The 21,834-nt window shown below is 33.8% G+C and overlaps 1 protein-coding gene across 2 annotated transcripts in view; it reads right to left on the bottom strand.

Annotated features, from left to right (window-relative positions):
- Positions 1 to 2,123: 2,123 nt before the first annotated feature.
- Positions 2,124 to 21,834, bottom strand: part of LOC140040558 (uncharacterized) — a 31,309-nt gene continuing 11,598 nt past the window's right edge. The window contains exons 15-42 of one of the 2 annotated variants that reach the window (XM_072086587.1): positions 21,255 to 21,375; positions 20,892 to 21,011; positions 20,349 to 20,483; positions 17,586 to 17,639; positions 17,422 to 17,495; positions 17,257 to 17,311; positions 14,937 to 17,167; positions 14,517 to 14,787; positions 11,673 to 11,850; positions 10,994 to 11,352; positions 10,409 to 10,588; positions 10,051 to 10,188; positions 9,596 to 9,766; positions 9,291 to 9,461; positions 8,995 to 9,165; positions 8,666 to 8,836; positions 7,842 to 8,012; positions 7,511 to 7,660; positions 7,254 to 7,412; positions 6,449 to 6,616; positions 5,869 to 6,036; positions 5,498 to 5,653; positions 5,250 to 5,375; positions 4,859 to 4,995; positions 4,592 to 4,686; positions 4,126 to 4,312; positions 3,906 to 4,015; positions 2,124 to 3,607 (exon numbers count right to left, since the gene is read on the bottom strand). In XM_072086587.1, coding sequence (XP_071942688.1) covers positions 3,414 to 3,607; positions 3,906 to 4,015; positions 4,126 to 4,312; positions 4,592 to 4,686; positions 4,859 to 4,995; positions 5,250 to 5,375; positions 5,498 to 5,653; positions 5,869 to 6,036; positions 6,449 to 6,616; positions 7,254 to 7,412; positions 7,511 to 7,660; positions 7,842 to 8,012; positions 8,666 to 8,836; positions 8,995 to 9,165; positions 9,291 to 9,461; positions 9,596 to 9,766; positions 10,051 to 10,188; positions 10,409 to 10,588; positions 10,994 to 11,352; positions 11,673 to 11,850; positions 14,517 to 14,787; positions 14,937 to 17,167; positions 17,257 to 17,311; positions 17,422 to 17,495; positions 17,586 to 17,639; positions 20,349 to 20,483; positions 20,892 to 21,011; positions 21,255 to 21,375 — 6,421 coding nt within the window. In that variant the 3' untranslated portion in view covers positions 2,124 to 3,413. Of the gene's footprint in view, positions 3,608 to 3,905; positions 4,016 to 4,125; positions 4,313 to 4,591; positions 4,687 to 4,858; positions 4,996 to 5,249; positions 5,376 to 5,497; positions 5,654 to 5,868; positions 6,037 to 6,448; positions 6,617 to 7,253; positions 7,413 to 7,510; positions 7,661 to 7,841; positions 8,013 to 8,665; positions 8,837 to 8,994; positions 9,166 to 9,290; positions 9,462 to 9,595; positions 9,767 to 10,050; positions 10,189 to 10,408; positions 10,589 to 10,993; positions 11,353 to 11,672; positions 11,851 to 14,516; positions 14,788 to 14,936; positions 17,168 to 17,256; positions 17,312 to 17,421; positions 17,640 to 20,348; positions 20,484 to 20,891; positions 21,012 to 21,254; positions 21,376 to 21,834 lie in introns of both variants that reach the window. The other variant, XM_072086586.1, reaches the window with a different exon arrangement.

The following is a 21,834-nucleotide window of genomic DNA, read 5'->3' as shown; positions in this document are numbered from 1 at the left end:
GTTTTATCGAAAAATAAAAAGGTCGAAAATTGGCAATTTTCTTGAAAAAAATCCCTGTACAGGGAAATTTTGAAAAAATGGCCGATTTTCGACTCTTTTGTTTTGTGCTATCATAACCATATTTGACATAAATGGTTACTATAGCATAATAAACTTGCGCAGAGGCGAATAATGGGTTATGCGCATGTCAATTGTGCTATAGTAACCAGTTTTATCGAAAAATAAAAAGGTCGAAAATTTGCCATTTTTGGAAAAATCCCTGTACTATAGTACAGGGAAATTTTGTGACATAAATGGTTACTATTGCATAATAAACATGCGCAGATACGAATAATGGGTTCTGCGCATGTCAATTGTGCTACAGTAACCAGTTTTGACATAAATGGTTCTGCGCATGTTAATTGTCCTATAGTAACCAGTTTTATCGAAAAATAAAAAGGTCGAAAATTGGCCATTTAAAAAAAAAATTCGTGTACTATACTAGTACAGGGAAATTTTCGAAAAATTGCCGATTTTCGACCCTTTTATTTTTTGACAAAAATGGTTACTATATCATAATAAACATGCGCAGAGACGAATAATGGGTTCTGCGCATGTCAATTGTGCTACAGTAACCAGTTTTTGACATAAATGGTTACTATAGCATAATAAACATGCGAAGAGACGAATAATGGGTTCTGCGCATGTCAATTGTGCTACAGTATCCAGTTTTGACATAAATGGTTACTATATCATAATAAACATGCGAAGAGTCGAATAATGGGTTATGCGCATGTCAATTGTGCTATCATAACCATATTTGACATAAACGGTTACTATAGCAAAATTGACATGCGCAGAACCCAATATTCGACTCTGCGCATGTTTATTATGCTATAGTAACCATTTGTGTCAAAAGTGGTTAACCAGTTTTATCGACAAATAAAAAGGTCGAAAATTTGCCATATTTTGAAAAATTCCTGTACTATAGTACAGGGAAATTTTTGAAAAATTGCCGATTTTCCACCCTTTTATTTTTTGACATAAATGGTTACTATTGCATAATAAACATGCGCAGAGAAGTTTTTACATAAATGGTTAAGATAGCATAATAAACATGCGCAGAGGCGAATAATGGATTCTGCGCATGTCAATTGTGCTATAGTAACCAGTTTTATCGAGAAAAAAAAAGGTTGAAAATTGCCATTTTTTTAAAAATCCCTGTACTATAGTACAGGGAAATTTTTGAAAAATTGCCGATTTTCGACCCTTTTATATTTTGACATAAATGGTTACTATTGCATAATAAACATACGCCGGGTCGAATAATGAGTTCAGCGCATGTCAATTGTGCTATTATAACCAGTTTTATCGAAAAATAAAAAGGTCGAAAATTTGCCATTTTTTGAAAAATTCCTGTACTATAGTACAGGGAAATTTTCGAAAATTATTTTTCATGTTTCTTGTATTTTTACTTTAGTTTTAAGTATTAATTTAAGGGGGAGAATATTCAATAATAATATCATTACGGTGTTCACATAGTCTCTCTCCGGGGCATTTAATTCTAAATATTACAGAAATAAAATTAATACTCTAATAATAACTAAACAAGTTTAAGTGAGTATTGAATAAAATAATTATTGACAATTATTCGTAGGGCAGTACCAAATTATTTTATATTTAAAACAACAACATTACACAGCTTGCTGTGCAATTAACACCATTGTTGTGCACTTGAATGGTGGGTTTCCTATGATAATAGGTGTTAATATGTCATTTGAGTGAGTCTTTCATGGCATTTGTAGTTGAGTTAGTCTTTGGTGACAATAGTAACACACACACTTGTAATTGAGTGGTATTTTGATTTTTAAATTTCATATTTCTAGTTAAAATTTTGAATATCTGAATATACCACAAGGTGTATCATTCCCGGCCCTAAATAGCCCAAAAAGTTAAAAAAGTGATTTTTGAAAAATGTGTCAGTTGAGTCGTTCTTTCATGACAGGGCAGTATAGTACAGAGAAATTTTCGAAAAATCACCAAATTTCGACCATTTTATTTTTCGACATAATTGGTTACAAATAATCTATAATAAGATGATAACGCAATATATGCACATATATAGCAATACTGTATTATCGCATAATAATGATTGAATTTTAAAAACTGGATATTTTTGCCATTTTTGGAAAAAATCCCTGTACTATAAAGGTAAAGGTTCATTCTGAACGTAGGGGAATGAGCTGTTAGGAGCTCATTGTACCAAGGCTCGGAATTATGTGGTAGGGTGGCCAGTTCCTCTCCACACCGCCTTTTTTCTCCCTAGTATTTTCAACTAGGTACTCATTTACAGCTGAGTGAACTGGGAGTTGTCGGGAATTGAACCCGGGTCTATCTGTATGACAGTCAAGTGTCCTAACCACTCGGCTATCCAACTCCTTTCTGTACTATATACCGTATAGTAGTACAGAGAAATATTCAACAATTGGCAAAATTTCGACCCTTTTATTTTAGTAGGCCATAACTGGTTAATATGACTACATAAGATGATAATGATAATGGGAGATATTTGCATATAAAGCAATATTACTACATAATAATTGATTTTTGAAAAGGTCATACTGGTTATTTTTCGTATATAGAGAAAATCTACCTAAAGAAATCCACTATATATATTTATTGTGGAAACAATTATTGATAATAAGAAAATATAAGATTGATTACAAAAATATCAAACAGAGATGGAGTAGAACTACTAGTAATTTATTTAGGAAAGTTGTTACCAGGGAATCTCCCTGTCTCTACTTAAATGCATAAAAACAATTATACAAACTTTCTTTGTTATAATTTCACTATACATTATTTAAATAATATAAAAACAAATACTTATCCTTTTGACCAGAAATAAAAGGCAACTTCAACGAATGCAATAACAAGTAATATAAACTAATACAATTTATAAATATAAAATTATTAATAAATGTAAGTTTTTGCTTAATAAACTAATATTATAATGCATGATCTAAATTGGAATGAGGAATATTTGAAAGACACTCATCCTATTGATGGATTCATACACATTTTGTACAGTACTTTATACAGTAAGACAAACATGGTTCCCATTAGGATGCAACACAAGCACACCGTAAGTTATTTGACCAATCTTCTACGTCATTGTGTTGCATCCAAACTTGGAACCAAGCTTTATGCATTAAGCTCTGTCTACACTAGTTTGACCAAAAAGTGTGAAATATAGTAGTGATATGACATGTCCATATATAGGCACATCACATTTGTTTGTCACATAAAGTTTGATAGTGTAGACCTAGAGCTTGTGTCTCTCTCCAATATATATATATTAGACCTATACACACTGATTAAAATGATTTTAATAGGTAGATAAATTATTCATATTATTTACATAGGTTATGTATCTATTGTTGAGTACATTGTTTAGGATTGTCTTCCTCATTTAATTGTTCAATGGCAGGCTGCAAAAAATTATCCCAGTCGTTTGGTTTTGTCTTCTTTATTGCAGTTAATGTAGTAGACTTCGAACCTTTTGGTAAACTCTCCACGGTTGTGTGAACTTTTGCTGCCTTTTTAACCGGACTATTTGTGGGAATATCTAAATAAATTTTGTATAAAATTATATTAACATATTTCAGACAAATCAAACAAGTAGTGTGTACATGTGTCTCAAATGTTGTGTTATTCCTGATCTGATATTTACTATTACATAATGTGAATATGACAGTTGTACGGGATTGACTAAATTGAAACATCTATTCAGTCAATTGGTATGTTAGCTTCTGTAAACGATTTTAGCATGTGTTGAGGTTAAATAAAATATCAAAATTCCAATGTTTGTGTTACAAAGATATATTTTTGGAAACTATTTACATAAAAGAAAACCATTCTCTTACCATTGAGAGGCCTCTTTCCATCTTTAGCTGTTGGTTCTTGAAATTTCTCAATTCTACTAACTTTTTCCACATAGCGCTTCAATTCAGCTCGAAGTCTTGTGTTTCTTGTACTAAGAAAAACAGAAAAACTACACAGTGAGAATTGATAAATGCATACCGTTGAAATAAAACTACCATTATATTATAACATAACATCTACAACAAGTGACCAACTACGCACATTTCTTCTTGGTAAAACATGCTTTTCTCATTGTATTTCTTTTCAAGATCATTAACTTTGTGTTTTGATTTCTTCAACTCCAGTTCCAGCTTAGACTTCTCTGCTTTCAGGGTAAACACAGCACATTCCTGAATGATGCCAGACCCGGAAGAACCAGCCTCTGATCTTCGCAAGGTGTTGCCATCCTCTACAATATAAACAAATGATCACATTACCAACTTTCATAATACATCCATGTAAATGGGGGAATAACCTGCAACTTGCAGCCTACTGGGTGTGGATGACACATACCACAACTTTCTACTCCCCTGAAGGTCCCTTCATGTCGAGTGCTGCCACCAAACTGAATACTGAAACAGTTTCAGATTGAACAATTGGAAAGCCATAATCGTTTGTAAGACATGGCATGTGGAGAAGAAGACTATTGTGACATTCTGTTGGTAAAAATATTTATATAAATGTGTACCTGCGTTATCAAGTCTTCGCAATCTTTTCACTTCATTCTTCCAACTTTCAACCTTCTCAAAACTGTCAGCAAGTTCCTTGGTAAGTTGAGAAATTCTAAAAATTAACAAAATTTACTAATAGTATTGTATTTCAAACTTTCAAAGTATTGCAAATTCAATTGTAATGAAATTGTGAAAGATATGAGGAAACTAGCGATTTGTTAAGTAAAAAAGTTTGATCAAGTTTCCTAGTGTACACTAGCTTTCATAATTATATAAAGGCTTACCTTTTTTCAAGAGGGTCTGTACATTTTAGAATTTCCGATTCTAAGGACACAATTTTCATTTTCTTATCCAGAAGCTCTTGTTGAAGGGCCTTTAGTGCATTTACATCTGTTAAATACTGGTTCTTTTTTACAGTGGCCTAACAACATCAAAACAAATAATTTTAAACACAATTTAAAGGTAATGTAATTACTAAAGAATAAAATAACAAAAGTATCGGTATTTACATAGGTTATTGCTATTGAGATAGAACAGTACAGTTGGTTTTTTTTTGTTGTGCTTTTATTATCGATATTTAATTTTTGAAGTAAAATAAATGTAAATATTGGTTTAATATAGCATTGCACAATTGTACATATTGAATATTGTTTCAAATATTAAACGTCTTCTCACCTCAAGTTCAGCCAGTTTAGTTTTTGTCTTTTTAAGTTCTGTTTCGTCGTCTTTCTTTTCCTTTTTAATCTTTTCGCATGCTGCATTTATTTCAGCAAATTTTTGTTTAAAGTCTAAAAACTTTTTCTAAAACAAAAAAATTGAAATAATCGATTATAAAAAGTATAGGATATAAAAGTACAAGACAACCATTTCAAAACACTAAAATATTCAAAAATAATAGATTAAAAACACAAATGGCCTCTTACCTCTAATTTGTTTAATTTTTCCTTTGTTTCTTGATGTTTTCTTTCTTCTTCTTCTTGTTCCTCCTGGATCTGATCACACAACTTTTCTAGATCACTTTCTGAACGTTTCATTTTTTCTAGTTGACTCACTAAAACGTCATGTTTTGAATATTTTTCCTGCAGCAGAAGAAAGTAATTTTTGGGATAGAGCACAACACAAGCAATTAAACCAATTGACAATTGGTCAAATTACATGGATTTCATATACCGTACTTCCAAACAATTCCAGAAATTTACATACTAAGTATGGTTTAATAAATGAAAGAAACCAGAAAAACACTTATTACAACTTATGACTGAGCACACAAACAACAAAAAAACTAGTAAATTACCTCTAATTTGTTTAATTTTTCTTTTGTTTCTTTATGTTTTCTTTCTTCTTCCTCTTGTTCCTCCTGGATCTGATCGCACAACTTTTCAAGATCACATTCTGAACGTTTTAATTTTTCTAGTTGACTCACCAACAAGTCATGTTTTGACATCAGATCTGAACACTTATCCTACAGAAAAAAATAGATATATAACTTATACATAATCATTTTTTTAAAGTAACAATCAAATTATTACAATTAAAGTAGTAATCAAATGCGAAGAAATGCATAACTGAAAAACAGAATAATTATACATGACACAGTAGTAGTAGTACACCAAGGATATCTTCGACTTGGACAGTACAATCTTCGAATCTCCTGGTGTACTGCCCAATTTCTTTAACATGCACATGAGCCATGTTGCACACAGGACCAACAGCTTAACATCTCATCCGGAAGAGGGTGCACTATCTACACGTATTCATCAGTTGGAAAACACAAAGAGCGACCATAAAATACGCCAAGTACTTTGTTACTTCAATACAATTGTTAAATTGAAACATTTTTAAATAAAGCCATATATTTTTTTTTTACAACTTACTTGTTCTTGCTTCAATACATCATTCATTTGTTTCTTTTGTTGCCGTTCTTCCTCCAATTCTAATTTAAGATCATTGCAAACTTTACTTAAAGCCCAATCGTCTTGTTCTGCAGCCTCGTTTGTTTCCTGCAGTGATGTTAGCTCCATTTGTAAGTCCTTTATGCTACACTGTAAGTTAGAACAAACAAAGAACAAATGCTAAAATCTAAACAAATACATCAAACAAGATCACAAACTACATGATGCATAGCTTCCTTGTTCAGGTGTACATGAATATAGCTCGATTGTCTTTACATGAGAACTTTTCACACATTAATGTCATTCATAGATACTTTCTTTCTAATATTGTTCTTGGGAATAATATCATGTACTTGTACACAACGACAACATTACATTGTATAACACACCTGTATTAGTTCTATAATGTCTATTGCAAATAGCTTGATTTTGCGAGGAACGTCATTGCACAATGCATGATGGGAATGGTTGGGAGAAATAGCCAATAACTTTATATACTGGTGGTGGCGCTATTGCTCCCAATTTCTTCATCATGCATCGCTCTCGCTATTTGTGATAAACTTTATTGCATGGTAAAATCGATTGATTGTGTTAGGTGTGTTATAAAACAAATAATTCATGTTTTATACTTGTTGATTGAGGGGAATAATTTCGTTCATTGCAAGCATGCATAAACTCATTTCGTTAAATTGAATAGCCAATCTTCCAACTCGTGAAACATTTTTCACATTGAAACTCCTATATTTATTATTTGTATAACAGTTACTGGCCATTTAGGTAAACATACCATCAATGTATTGATTTCTTGTTGATATCTAATAGATTGATCTGCTACCTCTTGCTTGACTCTTTCTATTGTTTCTTCATCTTCTATCTGTCTGACATTGGCAGCATCCTTTTCTTCTTTTAGCATTTCCATCTTAGTCATGTATTTGATTGAATCAGTCTGTATGTAAGACATTTCAAAACAAATAGGAGTGTCATTTGTCTAGTTATCATTCTCATCTAAACAATATCAACAATTTTCAAGGAAGTGTTTCCTACCTGTAAGGTGCTAATTTCCTGTTGGTGCTGTTCTTGACTTGTCTCTAGTTTCTTTTCAGCTTCTACAATTTGTTCCTTTAACATTTCATTTATCTTTTCCTTCTCTTCTTTAAGTTGTTCTATTTCTGTCATATATTTCATTCCATCTTCCTATTAGATTTGATTCAAGAAGAATGTCATTTATAGAAAAAAAAACACTATACTTTAGGGTACTTTTAGTTTTACAAACTAAAAACTGAAGGTATCTACAATCTAAACAAATAATGAGATATTATTGCATCTTGCGGATCAGTATCGTATTCTTTTTTCTAGTATTTGAATTTTAGCCCACCTGTAACGACTTGAGTTCCTGTTCATATCTTGTTGATTGGTCTGCAAGTTCTTTTTCAATGTTTTCTATTTTCAGCTCAGCTTCTGTCAACTCTTCTCTAAGTTGATCATTGGAAATTTCTTTTCCTTCTTTCATGTTCGCCATTTCAGCCATATACTTCATTGCATCTCCCTATTAGATTTATTAATTAGATTAGAATTGTTAGCAACATTCCTTATGGCAATTATTATTATTAAATGCAAACATCATAAGTATTAGAGAGGTTTCGCAATCTTACGAATACGATAACAAAAACGGATACGTCACGCACACATATTCGTTTTCGTAAGTCATAAAAAATCTGTTTCGCATGGCAACGAAATATTAAGGCGCGTCCAAAATATGACTGCGGTAAATTTGAGCGAAGCGCAGGTACGTGTTGCTTGGTGCTTGGCTGCCTAGGCCTAGCGTAACATCAAAGCGAGTGAGGACTTTAAAAACTGCTATTTATCAAAATTGACTTGGCATTTTAGTAAATTACTTTAGTAAATTACTTTCAATAAATCTATAATTATATTATAATCATGAATCATTCCTGATTCAAATGCAAAATGTGCAAAATAGATCAAAAACTATACTCGTTTTGTAGTTACGAATATGACTGGTGATATTCGTCAACACGAATACGCTTTACGAATATGAAATGGGGATCAGCTCAAAAGTTTCACAAATGTATGACATATCCGTTTTCGTTATCGTATTTGTAAGGTTGCGAAACCTCCCTAATATGTACCACTATACTTAAACACGGTTCTGCACAGTAAAGGAAGATGAGATAACTATACCTGTAATGTATCCATTTCTTGTTGGTGTTTCAGTGATTGTTCAGCTAGCTCTTCCTGAATGTTTTCCATTTTTTCCTTAGCTTCTATCTCCACTTCTTTAATTCTCTCATTGGCTCGTTTGTTCTCTTCTCTAAGTGCATCCTTCTTGCTCATACAATTCATAAAATCCTCCTAATTCAATTAAAAAGGTATGGTATTGACAATGATTTATGTTCACTTTCATCTCACCAAATTGGGTTCATGCTTACATGGTTCGATATGCTTCTAAGTACTTACAGTTTAAGACAATTTGTCCTATTTATTGTTTTAATTAATGTAGCGGTTCCTACCTGTAATGTGCTAATTTCTTGTTGATGCTGAATACTTTGTTTTTCTTGTTGTTCTTGATTTGTCTCTAGTTTCTTTTCAGCTTCTACAATTTGTTCCTTTAACATTTCATTTATCTTTTCCTTCTCTTCTTTAAGTTGTTCTATTTCTGTCATGTATTTCATTCCATCTTCCTATTAAATTAGATTCAAGAAAATTTAATTATACTTTAGGGTACTAAACTAATAACCAATAATGAAGAAATTACAGCAGTGGCGTATTCTTGTATTCTAGTTAAATGATTAAAATGTTAGCCCACCTGTAACGACTTGAGTTCCTGTTCATATCTTGTTGATTGGTCTGCAAGTTCTTTTTCAATGTTTTCTATTTTTAGCTCAGCTTCTGTCAACTCTTCTCTAAGTTGATCATTGGAAATTTCTTTTCCTTCTTTCATGTTGGCCATTTCAGCCATATACTTCATTGCATCTTTCTATTAGATTTATTAATTAGATTAGAATTGATAGCAACATTCCTTACGGTAATTGTTATTATCAAATGCAAACATCATGTACCACTATACTTAAACACAGTTCTGCACAGTAAAAGAAGATGAGATAACTATACCTGTAATGTATCCATTTCTTGTTGGTGTTTCAGTGATTGTTCAGCTAGCTCTTCCTGAATGTTTTCCATTTTTTCCTTAGCTTCTATCTCCACTTCTTTAATTCTCTCATTGGCTCGATTGTTCTCTTCTCTAACTGCATCCATCTTGGTCACACAATTCATAAAATCCTCCTAATTCAGTTTATTAAAACAGTTTTTTTTTCTTACTCTCACCAAATTGGGTTCATTATTTCAATTTGTCCTAAGCTCTGTTTACACTATCAAACTAGTTTTACAACAAAAAGTGTGATATGTTCATATATGGTAGTGATTTGCTTAGATATGGTCCATATATGGGCACATCAAGTTTTTCGTCAGATAATTTGATAGTGTAGACAGAGCTTCATTTATTAGAAATGCCCTTAATTAATTACTTACTAAATAAAAAAATAATAAATAAATGTAGCTCATCCCACCTGTAATGTGTTAATTTCTTGTTCATGTTGACTGCTTTGCTTTTCTAGTTCTTCCTCCATCGTCGTTAACCTTTCATTCACATTTTCTTTCTCTTCGTTAAGTTCTTCAATTTCTGTCTTAAATTTCATTTCCTTCTCCTGTAATATCACAACAAATCATATTGAATTACTGATCTACAAACCAAACCGGTCTTGCCTTCATTGAAGATAATACTTTGGTAGAATGTATCCCTTTGGTATGTTTCAAAATGCATGTAGTCAAATACTGTATAATCAATCAATCAATGTCTTACACATTTTCACAAGCTTTTTTAATTTATTGAAAACACTAAATACAATACATAAATATTCCAAATACCATTGAATCTTGAAGTTGCTCTTGGCATTCTGTTAACAGCTTCTTACATGCGGTCAACTCATTTTCCAGTTCTTGACAAACGCTGTTGAAATGTTTCTCATTCTGTTCCATTTTCTTCAGTGTGTGTTCTTTTTCTAACTGTAATTCCTGAATTGTAGTTTTGTTATACTGCAGCTCATCCTATATGAAATGAATATTTTATATTTATATGTACTTAGCGAGTGAGTGGCCGAGCCGTTAAGACAGTGGAATCGTAATTACATAGCCATAACATCGGCAAGGGTTCTAGGCTCACTCGCTCCATATGGTTCTGGTAGTAGAACGAGTCTTCTCGGATAAACCGTAGGTCCAGTGTACACATCTAGCTCATGTGCAATTTAAAGAACCTAGTACATTTTTTGAGATGAGTAGGGGGTTACCCCTGTGTACTAGTATACACACAGCCACTGATTATAACTGGCCCTCTGGGAGACCAGTCTTTGACTGAAGAGGTTACCCTGTAAAAATAAATAACAAATTCTATCACGTTATATAATTGATGGCAAAATGGATATGACATTTATTATTGTACATAGTTAATGTTACCTGTAAAGATTTCATTTTATCTTGTATGTGTACTTTATCCTTATCATCAATTGCAATCCTGTTCTCAAGCTGCAGGATTTTCTTATCACTTAAGCTGACTCTGTCTTTTAGTTTAATGCTCTCTTTCTCAAGAGTGCAAAGGTCATTCCTCATTTTATCAGTATCAATACCAGCATTTTTCATCTCCGATTTAGCCAGTTTGTGTTTGATATCTGCTAGTTCAACTACAATGTTATCGTAACGAGACTTCAACCGATTATACTGTGTGCGATGGCGCTCATATTCAAAGTTGACATCCCTCAGCTGTTTCTCAAGATCATTTGCTTTGAACTCATTGGCTTCAAATTTCTTATTTGAGTCTAAAATTGAAAAAAAAAATAGAGAGAATGTAAATTTACCATAACCAAAAAATGTATAAAATAAGAAAGAAAATGGAAATATGCGAGAGGAAACAGCAATTCTGCTTTACTGTATAGGCACATACCATAGTACACTATTACTGCTATTCCCGCATATGAGTATCACAATGTCTGGGTGCAAAAGTTGTGAAAAATCAGCTGAGATTATACTTGTTGCACATGCATTATCAATGAATTACCAAAGTCTTGTGTCCAAATTAAACTTAATAATATTCATGTATATGGTATTACTTAAATACATTTATCATTTATGTACGAACCTTTAAGTTCTTTGTTTATTTTCTCAAATTTATCTGCCTTTTGCTTTGTTATATCAAGGTTGAACTCCACTTGTTTTAAACGTTGTGCAAGCTTAGCAGGATCCATATCTTGTTTGCATGTTAACTGGCGATTATCAAAAGCGTGATTCTCCAGCTCCTTTACACGATCACGAAGGTCCTTTAAACATAAAAGTAAATATTACATAAGATAAGATAAGATAAGATAACTTTTATTGATCCTCAACAAGGAAATTCATTGCTCGTCATAATAACAAAGAAAACACAATAAAAACAAATATAGCATAAAACCATTCATATAAAAACATCTAAAAAATTACAAGATAAAATTATCTTCTTGACTTCCTGTTGTACTGGATGATACCGGAGGGAATAAAGGATTTAGCAAATCGATTTGTTTTCACACTGAGGAGCCTCAATCTACCACTTGGATTAAGTTGGTCTATGATCACTTTGTGGAGAGGATGAGAGGCATCCGACTCAATGCGTTCGAAATCTTTCTGGAGGTGTTCTAGGTGCACATCGGTAAAGGAAGGCAGTTCCAGACCAATCATTTTACCAGCCCGACGGATGAAAGTTTCAAGGCGTCCTTTATTCCCTCCGGTAACATTACCAGCCCAACAGGAGAGGCAATACGTCCAAACACTACATATAACGGATCTATAAAACGAAAGTAACATCAAATCACAGGAGTTAAATTTATATAAAGTTCTCATACAATACATTCTGGGATTTAATTTTTTGCTGATGTAGTCTATATGGTCTCCCCAATTCAGTTTATCATTGAAAACAATTCCTAGATACTTGTACTGGTCAACAATTTCAATTTCTTTACCTTTGATAGTGATTGGTTGAAAATTAAATTTATGTTTAGTCCTAAAATCAATGATCATCTCCTTTGTTTTTGATGCATTTATTTGGAGATAATTATCGTCACAAAATTTTACAAATCTTTGTATTTCGCTACGATAATTTTCATCATTGTTTGAAACTATGAGACCAATAGTACTAGTGTCATCAGCGAATTTAACAACGGGGCAAAGCTCATCATTTAAAGATCTGTAATCGGCCGTATACAAGGAATATAATTTAGGTGCGTTGACAGTACCCTGAGGAACACCGGTGTCAGAGGTTACGATTTCTGACTTAACACCATTAATATTAACAAATTGTTTTCTATCACAAATGAAATTTAAAACTAAACGAACAATCGGACGGGGAAACTCCATATTCAACATTTTGTCTGCTAAGATATGGGGTTGTATGGTATTAAACGCAGACTGAAAATCAAAATACATAATACGTGCCGAGTGGCCTTTCTTTACATTATCTAGATGTGAATACAATTTATGTAATTTAAAATAAATCGCATCACTGGTACTACGGAGTGATCGGTAAGCAAATTGCAACGGGTCTAACACTTTTTCAGCATAAGGTTGCATAATTTTTAAAATAATACGTTCCAATATTTTCATCGCGACAGACGTGAGTGCAACGGGTCTCAAATCATTCATGCTGTTAATCTTAGGTTTCTTAGGTACCGGTATTATGCATGAAAGTTTCCAAATATCCGGGAACGCATGATAAGAAAGACACATATTGAAAATAAATGTAAATATACCATCAAGGTGAGGAGAGCAGACCTTAAGTACTCGTGGTGGGATTCTATCCGGCCCAGCAGCCTTCGATGAATTGAGTTTCATGAATTCGCTATGTACATCAGAAATGCTTATACTAAATTTGGGATCATCTTCAGTCACCCGACACAAGCTAAATAGGGCCTCTCTTTCTTTTTTAAAATCATGAACATTAAAACGGTTATAAAATTCATTTAACTCATTAACATATTGCACAGTAACATTCGGAATCGAGGTGGGTGTATTACCACCGTTTGTGTAACCACTCATAAGTTTAATACCCTGCCAAACTTGTTTCATATTATTAGACCTGAAGTTATGTTCAACTTTTTTCCTATAAATGTTCTTCTGTTTCCTTATTTCAGATTTAATCTCTCTAGTCAATATTTTCATACGATTAGAGTCGCCCATCTTAAAGGCTTTACGTTTCTCACACAACAGTAATTTAACGCCTTTCGTGATCCATGGCTTGTTATTAGGGTAGATTTTCACTTTTTTAACTGGAACGCATTTATCAATACAAAAGTTTATGTACGAGCTCACTGCATAAGTAATACTATTCAAATCTTCATCCTCCGTAAAAATATCCCAATCGGTAGATTCAAATTCTGCTATCAGGGCTTCCTCGGCTTCAGGAGACCATTTACGTACATTAATAATTTTTGGTTGGCATGTCTTATTTAACGGGCGATATTTAGGACTGAGTAAAATCAAATTATGATCAGATTTGCCCAAGTTCGGTAGTGGGGTCGAAATATAGGCATCCTTCACACTAGAGTAGCATAAATCAAGAATCGCGTTGTCCCTCGTTTTACATGTAACATGCTGATAATATGTGGCAGTTGTTTTCTTGAGCTTGCATCTGTTGAAATCGCCATTGATAATTACAAGCGCCTCAGGGTGACTACACTCAATACCTTCGATAATTTCTGCGATCTCATTTATAGCAGGCTTTTCAAGCTTTTTGTTAGGTATGTATACCATAACATTGATAACATGCGAGAACATCATGGCTGGTAGAGAAGATGAAATATAACATTGTATTTTTATGATCTATACAGTACTGATTTTTATTGTAAATCTGTTAATTGTATTTTCTTTGTATAAATGAATGTAATTTTTTTAATAGGCCATTCTCTGTTCAATTTCTATCCGTAATCTATTTTACAATTGAAATAATTAATTATACCTGGGATTCTCTTTCCATCTGCAATGACCTGTGGGTGGCTTGATCACTCTCTGCTTCTGTTTGTCTTAACTTGGTCAATAGATCTTTGGTCTTCTTCTCCAGACCTGCAATAATCTCATCTTTTTCTTTACTGGCCTGTTGAAAAACTGCTACTGACTCTTTCTGGGCATTTTCAAGAGTTTCAATCTTGCGTTGCTGGTCAAGCTCACGGTTGCTCTCAGCTAAAAGTGCACCCTTTGCACGATCAGCAGTCTGTCTGTACGATTCAAGCCTGGATATATAAAAAACATTATCTTTTTGAACACAGTATTCACAATAATATATAGAGATACTGTATTAGAAGATATGTAGTCTCAAGAACCATATTTTTAAAGCAGAAAGCATACAAGCTCATACTAGTTCATATTTAGATCAACTTACTGTGTTGTCATCATATCAGTGCTCATGCTCTGTTCTGCAATCAAACGTTTATTCCTTTCCGCTTCAACCTTCCATTGTTCAACTTTAACCTCCGATTCAGCAAGCTTTGATTTCAACTCAACAATCTTAGATTCCATTTCAGCAAACTTCGCCTCGGTTTCCCTTATATTAGACTCCATAAAAACCAACTTGGCTTCTGCATCAGTCAGTTTTGACTCTATAGTTGTATAACTAGCCTCTGAGCCATATACTTTGGTTTCCATATCAGCCAATTTTGATTCTGTCTCAGCTTGATCCCTATTAAACATTTCCATCTGCTGTTCCTTGCTCTTATTTGCTTCTTCCAATTGCCTTTCAAGTTCAACTTCATAATCTTTTGAGAATTTCAGCATCTCTTCCGAGTGCTCAAGTTTTTTCGACATTTCCGTCAGTAAATCTGTCATCTCTTCTAGTCGAACCTGTAATTCAGTAACTTTTGATTCAAGATTCTTTTTCCTGTTTTCACCATATTCTACTGTAGCCATACTGGCTGATGTTATATTCTCACTTTCATCTAAACTGATATCTTCTTCTTCTGAGCATTTATTACCTGAAGTAGTATCCCTTTCTGAAATCAATTCTGGATCGTTCTCAGCAACATCCATTAACGTTTCCTTTGAATTAATTTCTGGATTTTCATATTCATTGATCATAGTTAGTTCTCTTAAATTTTCTACTTGAGATTCAAGTTCTACCTCGTAATCTCTACTTAATTCCAATCTTCGTTCAAGCTCTATAACTTTGACTTTTAAGTCACTCTCCTCAGCACTTTCTTTAAACTCTTTGTCTTTTTCTAGTTGTTCAAGAAGGGAGACCACCATTTCATTTAAAGTTTCACATTCATTTGTCTTCACATTCAATTGCATTTGCAAATTACAAATTATGTCAGATTCTTTGTCTGGATGTTCCTTTTCTGCAGCAGTGTGATCCGATTCTTTTTGAAGAACCATGTTACTAGTCCCCTGATTGCTTCCATTTATATCACATGCTTCCTTTTCTTGTAATTCCATATCATTAGAAGACAGTTGCTCAATTTCTTTTTGAAGAGAAACTATGATAATCCTCTGAGTTTCACACTCTTTTTCACGTTCCTGTAGAGTTTCCTGCATCGTCAAAACTGTCAAATTATCCTCAGTTGTCTTTTTTTCAATATTCTTGACAATCTCTAGTTCTTCTTCATGTGCATTCTCCCCTTTCTGCTGGAGTTTATCCTGAAGAGCTAGTATTTTGCTATTAAGTGCTTTAATCTCTTGTGTATGCATCTGTTGGTTTTGTATGTTGCTTACTTCAGGTTGAGTAACTCTTTCTTCTGCCAACATTCTGGAACCATCCAGTTCTTCTTGAAGAGCCAGTATTTTGCTATTAAGTGCTTCGATCTCTTGTTTATGCATCTCTTGAATGGTGCTTACTTCCCTTTCATTACCTCTTCCTTCTGATGCCTTCCTGGAACCATCCAGTTCTTCTTGAAGAGCCAGTATTTTGCTATTAAGTGCTTCAATCCCTTGTGTATGCATCTCTTGTAGGTTGCTTACTTCTGGTTGAGTAACTCCTTCTTCTGATGCCTTTCTGGAACACTCAAGTTCTTCTTGAAGAGCCAGTATTTTGCCATTAAGTGCTTCAATCTCTTGTTTATGCATCTCTTGGCTATCTTGTGGATTACTTACTACAGGTTGAGTAACTCTTTCTTCAGATGCCTTTCTGAAACACTCTAGTTCTTCTTGAAGAGCCAGTATTTTGCCATTAAGTCCTTCAATCTCTTGTGTATGCATCTCTTGATCTTGTAGGTTACTTACTTCAGGTTGATTAACTTCTGATACCTTTCTGGAACACTCCAGTTCTTCTTGAAGAGCCAGTATTTTACTATTAAGTGCTTCAATCTCTTGTGTATGCATCTCTTGATCTTGTAGGTTGCTTACTTCAGGTTGATTAACTTCTGATACCTTTCTGGAACATTCCAGTTCTTCTTGAAGAGCCAGTATTTTGCTATTAAGTGCTTCAATCTCTTGTGTATACATCTCTTGATCTTGTAGGTTGCTTACTTCAGGTTGAGTAACTCTTTCTTCTGATACCTTTCTGGAACATTCCAGTTCCTTGTGGAGGGTTAAAACTTCAGTCTTTAATTTCTTGCACTTGTCTGAACATTGTTCCAATTCCTCTTGACAGTTAATAAGATCTTCTTGAATCTCAACACTCTGCAAAATCAAATCTCTATATTTGATTATTTCAATTTATTAGTGCATGGCCGGAAAAAAAATGTGGTAATGGTATCAAGAAAACTTACACTTGTAATGCTTAACTGTAGGTCTTCTTTCAAAGTCACACTTTCTTTTGTAAGACTAAAAAGAAAATGTTAAATTTATATTTCAACAAGACATGGCTTTATAATTCACACATTAAATCTTTTGTAAATAAATAGATCTTCCATAGTTCATTCATATATATTTACCGTTCAATAGTGTTGTGTAATTCTTGTACCGAATGTTGAGTATTTTCTGGTATATGAACTTCTTCACCTCTGACCTGAGAAAGTTCTTGGTAGGTCAATTGTAATTCTGTTCTTAATTCAGTACACATACGATCACTCTTATCCTTCTGAATATCTATGCTCACCTGGAAGTCGGACTTCTCATTCTCCAGTTGCTGTAATCTTTTTTTCAAACTTTCCTATATATAACAGGGATGTAACCAGCATGAGTGGTGGTCGACGACACCCCCCCTCCCCCCAAAAAAAATCGGGTGGGGGGGTTGTCCGGCTACCAGACAGGCAGGCCAGAGACATTTGGTTAGATGAACTAGGTACCAATATCTGACTAAAAAAATCTGCACCAATTAGATGAGAGATACCACCTAATTTCACCACCATGGGATGCCCTATCTCTTATTTTAACACTAGCACGTCTGAAAAGTATACAAAAAAGTGGTCCAGAATTGGAACCGTGGTTTCAAATGGTCCCAAAATTTAATGGAATGGTCCTTGACCACATATCTATCTTTACATTTATTTTGGTAAAGATCTTGTAATTACTTTTTGAGTAATCCTGCTAACAAACAGACAAACACACAAGATCGATTACATAATAACAATACATCGTAGCATTAGTAGTAGGTTACGAACAATAGACTACTATCTACATGCGTAAATATAGTGGTGGTTGGCGTCATGAAAATGGTGGTCGGAAATTGCGAGTGGTGGACGGGGCCGTGGTGACATCCCTGATATAAAATGATATCAATATTATTAAGAGATAACTATAAAGTTATAGTAGTACTGTATTTAAGAGACTTTATTAAATGAGTGTATGGGAATGAGTGTATGGGAATGAGTGTATGGGCAGGGCTCGATTTAGTGCTAGCCCGGCGTACAATGGCTAGTAAAAACAGCTCCGGGCTACCTAAAGTATCTTCCTTTAAGCCCGGATGGCTAGTAGGTTGTGGGAACTCGAAATTGGGACGAAATGACCTCATAAAAATAACTCCAGCATAAAAGACATATATGTCTTGGCAACATCATAAAAAAAAACCACTGGCGCGCTGCTGCTGTGGCCATAACAAGTGATGATGTAGGCGGAGCCTCTCATAATCAAACAAATTTCCCGAATTATGATTGGCCATTTATGTTTTTGTCACCCTGGTTATTGTGAAGTAGGCGGAGCTTCATTATCAGGTCAAACATGTCACAAAAATATGACCATAAATAACGAACTGTGATTGGCCAAATGTAGTAGAATTTTGCCAATGTTAAAAATAACTTGTCTAGTCTTGTCATCAGGCCTGGTTGTCACAGATCAAAGCTAGGGATATTTTGTAGGGCCGGGTGGCTGGCTCTATCCCTGTAGGTAGGCCATGGAGGCCATATTTTATAATATGCGTAGGAGGCCTAGATAGAATCAAAAGCCATCGTTTGGCATCGTGATGGCTGCTCAGCAGCAGCTAGGCCTAGCTAGATACTACCTAGGCCTAGCTAGGCCTATAGTACCATTTTGGTACAGTAGGCCAGGTGCTCCAATGCGATCTAGGCCTAGTAGGTAGGTCTATCCTAGCTACCCTACTATAATAATAGGCTCTAGGCCTAGGCCTCTAGCCTAAGGTAGACAGAATCTAATTAGTTTTCTTGGCTAGGTTGAAGCCCAACAACAAAAAGACCTCAATAAATCGATTCTGTGAATATGTTGAGCATGAAATAGACTATGCGTCGCAATGCAAAGTTAATTGGCGCTACTGCAGTTTCGCACCACACTGTTAAATCTTCGATTTATCGCTTAATTTTTTTCTCACACCCACATCATACAATTTTGGGTCATTATGTAACATGTTTCCATGATTTAGCCACCGTTATATTTACCTTTATCACAATAAAAAATGCCTTTCAAAACAGCTCTATTTCCTCGATCGAACTGTGGCCATTTTAGAATCAGAAAATTGCCATAAATCAATGCATGTTTTATTTTCTGTTTTTATTTTTAAACTGCAAAGAGTGGTTTTTATAAAGAACCAGCTAGCTCACTGTACATATCAAAACGGCGACGATATGAGTCTGTACATAAAACATTGATAGGACCTATTAACATGAATAATAATACTAATATTAATAATGAAATATTAATTAAACCTCTCTTTCGCCAGCTGAAAATATTTCTTGCCTTTCAAAACTAAATAGGCCTAGGCCTATATATGTGTAATCGGATTTTATTACACTGGCCTCTATAGTTTCTACATTTTTTGGGGAAAATGAAGCATACATTCTGGCAATTAAGTGATAAATATAAGATGGCGAACATTTCGCAGTGTGTTGACATCGAGTTCAGTATTGTTTAAAATGTTTTGAAAAGTATTGTTATTTAAAAAAAATTACTTCGTAAGTGGTCGAATCGTATAAACATGTTACATAATATTATGTTGTGAGTGTGAAAAAGAAAAATTTAGGTGAGAAATCGAAGATATAATGGTGTGGTGCGAAACTGCAGTAGCGCCAGTTAATTTTTATGTGAACCGGGATGTGAACAATAAAGAAATACAATTTTGTGTAATTTTTCATGCAATAATAGTTTAATACAGTTTGTATGTAAATGTGTAGCAATTCTCGAGCGTTTAGATTAGTGCGCCCTCTATTGTACAAAATGCCTGAATTCATTTATATGGCGGCCCTGCTATCACGGTGCGATAATAAGAGTGGGCTAGTAAAATAATGTATGGGCTAGTGAAATCTACAGTGAACTAGCCCAGTGGGCTAGCAACATGAAAAAGATAAATCGAGCCCTGATGGGAATGTGTACTTGCCAACAATCCTGGGATATTATTAGACACAGTATACTAGACTAGGTACTGAATAATGAAGAGTAATTAACATTATCTTTATTGTACATTGTTCCTTACCATCTCTTTCTCTAATACCACATTAATGTCTTTCATTTCAGATAATGCTTTGTTGGTATCCATTAGAACCGCCTCGGCATCTTCTAAACTCATTTCCAGTTCCTTCATTTTCTGAGAAGATTCTTCATTTCCAGTCTGTCACAAAAATAAAAGAAAATTAAAGCATGCACTATAAGGCAATTCAACTTTGTTTTACAAGTAGTAGTAGTAGCAGTACAACTGACTTGAAGACGCCCTTTTATAAACGATACAAAAATATATAGACGACATTCAAACAAAACTATAAGAGGATTCATAAAGTTAAAATACTCAAACAGATGAAAAAGTCAAACTAATAGGGTTCTTTCGATTTGTTGCACATATGACCTAGGAACAAGTCATGTTAATTCATTGGGTCATTGTGATGCGCTTCTTCACTCAATTTCTTTTAAAACAGTTGTGCAAATTCTAGGTCGGGACAATGACAAGCCCTGACTAACTAAAATGTTTCATATATTTATTAACAGGGAGTTCACGGACTCAAAAACATATGTGAATTATTACCTGATCAGAGCTAGGTTGTAAAGGTATAGGAATACAGATTGATCTTCTCAGCCTTCCAATTTCCTTCTCCTTTCCTTCAATTGTTTGGTTAAGTTCCTTCACGATTGATTGATGTTTTATCTAGGGAAAACAAAAAACAATGGAATAAATATAATAATACATATATAATGTTTTACTCCATTAGAGCATGACATTTAAATATCAACAGGTTGTATAGTATTTTTAAGGATGTATATACCGTATTGTATGCCTTTTTGTATGTTTTTATTTTTCTTTTAAAATGGTTTATAATGTTGACTCATAAGCCAGAATTGGTTGGTCTTGAGTGCGAATAAATAATAAATACAAACTATATAATAATACCTCAATATCTTTATAGTGAGTATCAGTAACTTCTTGTTCAATACTTGTAAATTCTTTCAATTCCATGAATTCTTCTGTGAGTCGACTAAGTTCCTTCTTCACGTTTTTACCTTCTATTTCCCTGCCATTAAATCAATTCCAAAGATAAATTGTATAATCATATTACAAAAGAATACTTTGTAATTCGAGAAAACAAAAAGTTGATTATTAAAATCTAACCTAGTAAGCATGATAAAAAAGACTTATTTTGAGAGGGAGCTAATTCCTGCAACATAAACACTATATATTTCTTATTTTCATTATATTTATAAATATCAACAATAACATTATCACGCATAATAAACCTTGGTTTCCACTAGGACGCAAAGCAAGGACGTAGATGCAATGTATCAACGCAACGTTCCATAAGAACAAAACCTTGCGTGTCCCAAGTGGGAACCGACAATGTAAGCATGATGCCATAGACGTACAATCAAAACAGTTTCTGCTTTGCGTACGTCGAAACTTTAATGATTCAACTACTCGTAACATGGTAATGCACAATTGATAGAAGAGTAAAACATACAGCAATATTTATAAT

This window comes from Antedon mediterranea, chromosome 2 (assembly GCF_964355755.1).
Source record: "Antedon mediterranea chromosome 2, ecAntMedi1.1, whole genome shotgun sequence".
Taxonomy (NCBI): domain Eukaryota; kingdom Metazoa; phylum Echinodermata; class Crinoidea; order Comatulida; family Antedonidae; genus Antedon; species Antedon mediterranea.
The sequence above is the reverse complement of the archived record's forward strand: the minus strand, read 5'-3'. Positions and strand labels throughout refer to the sequence as shown.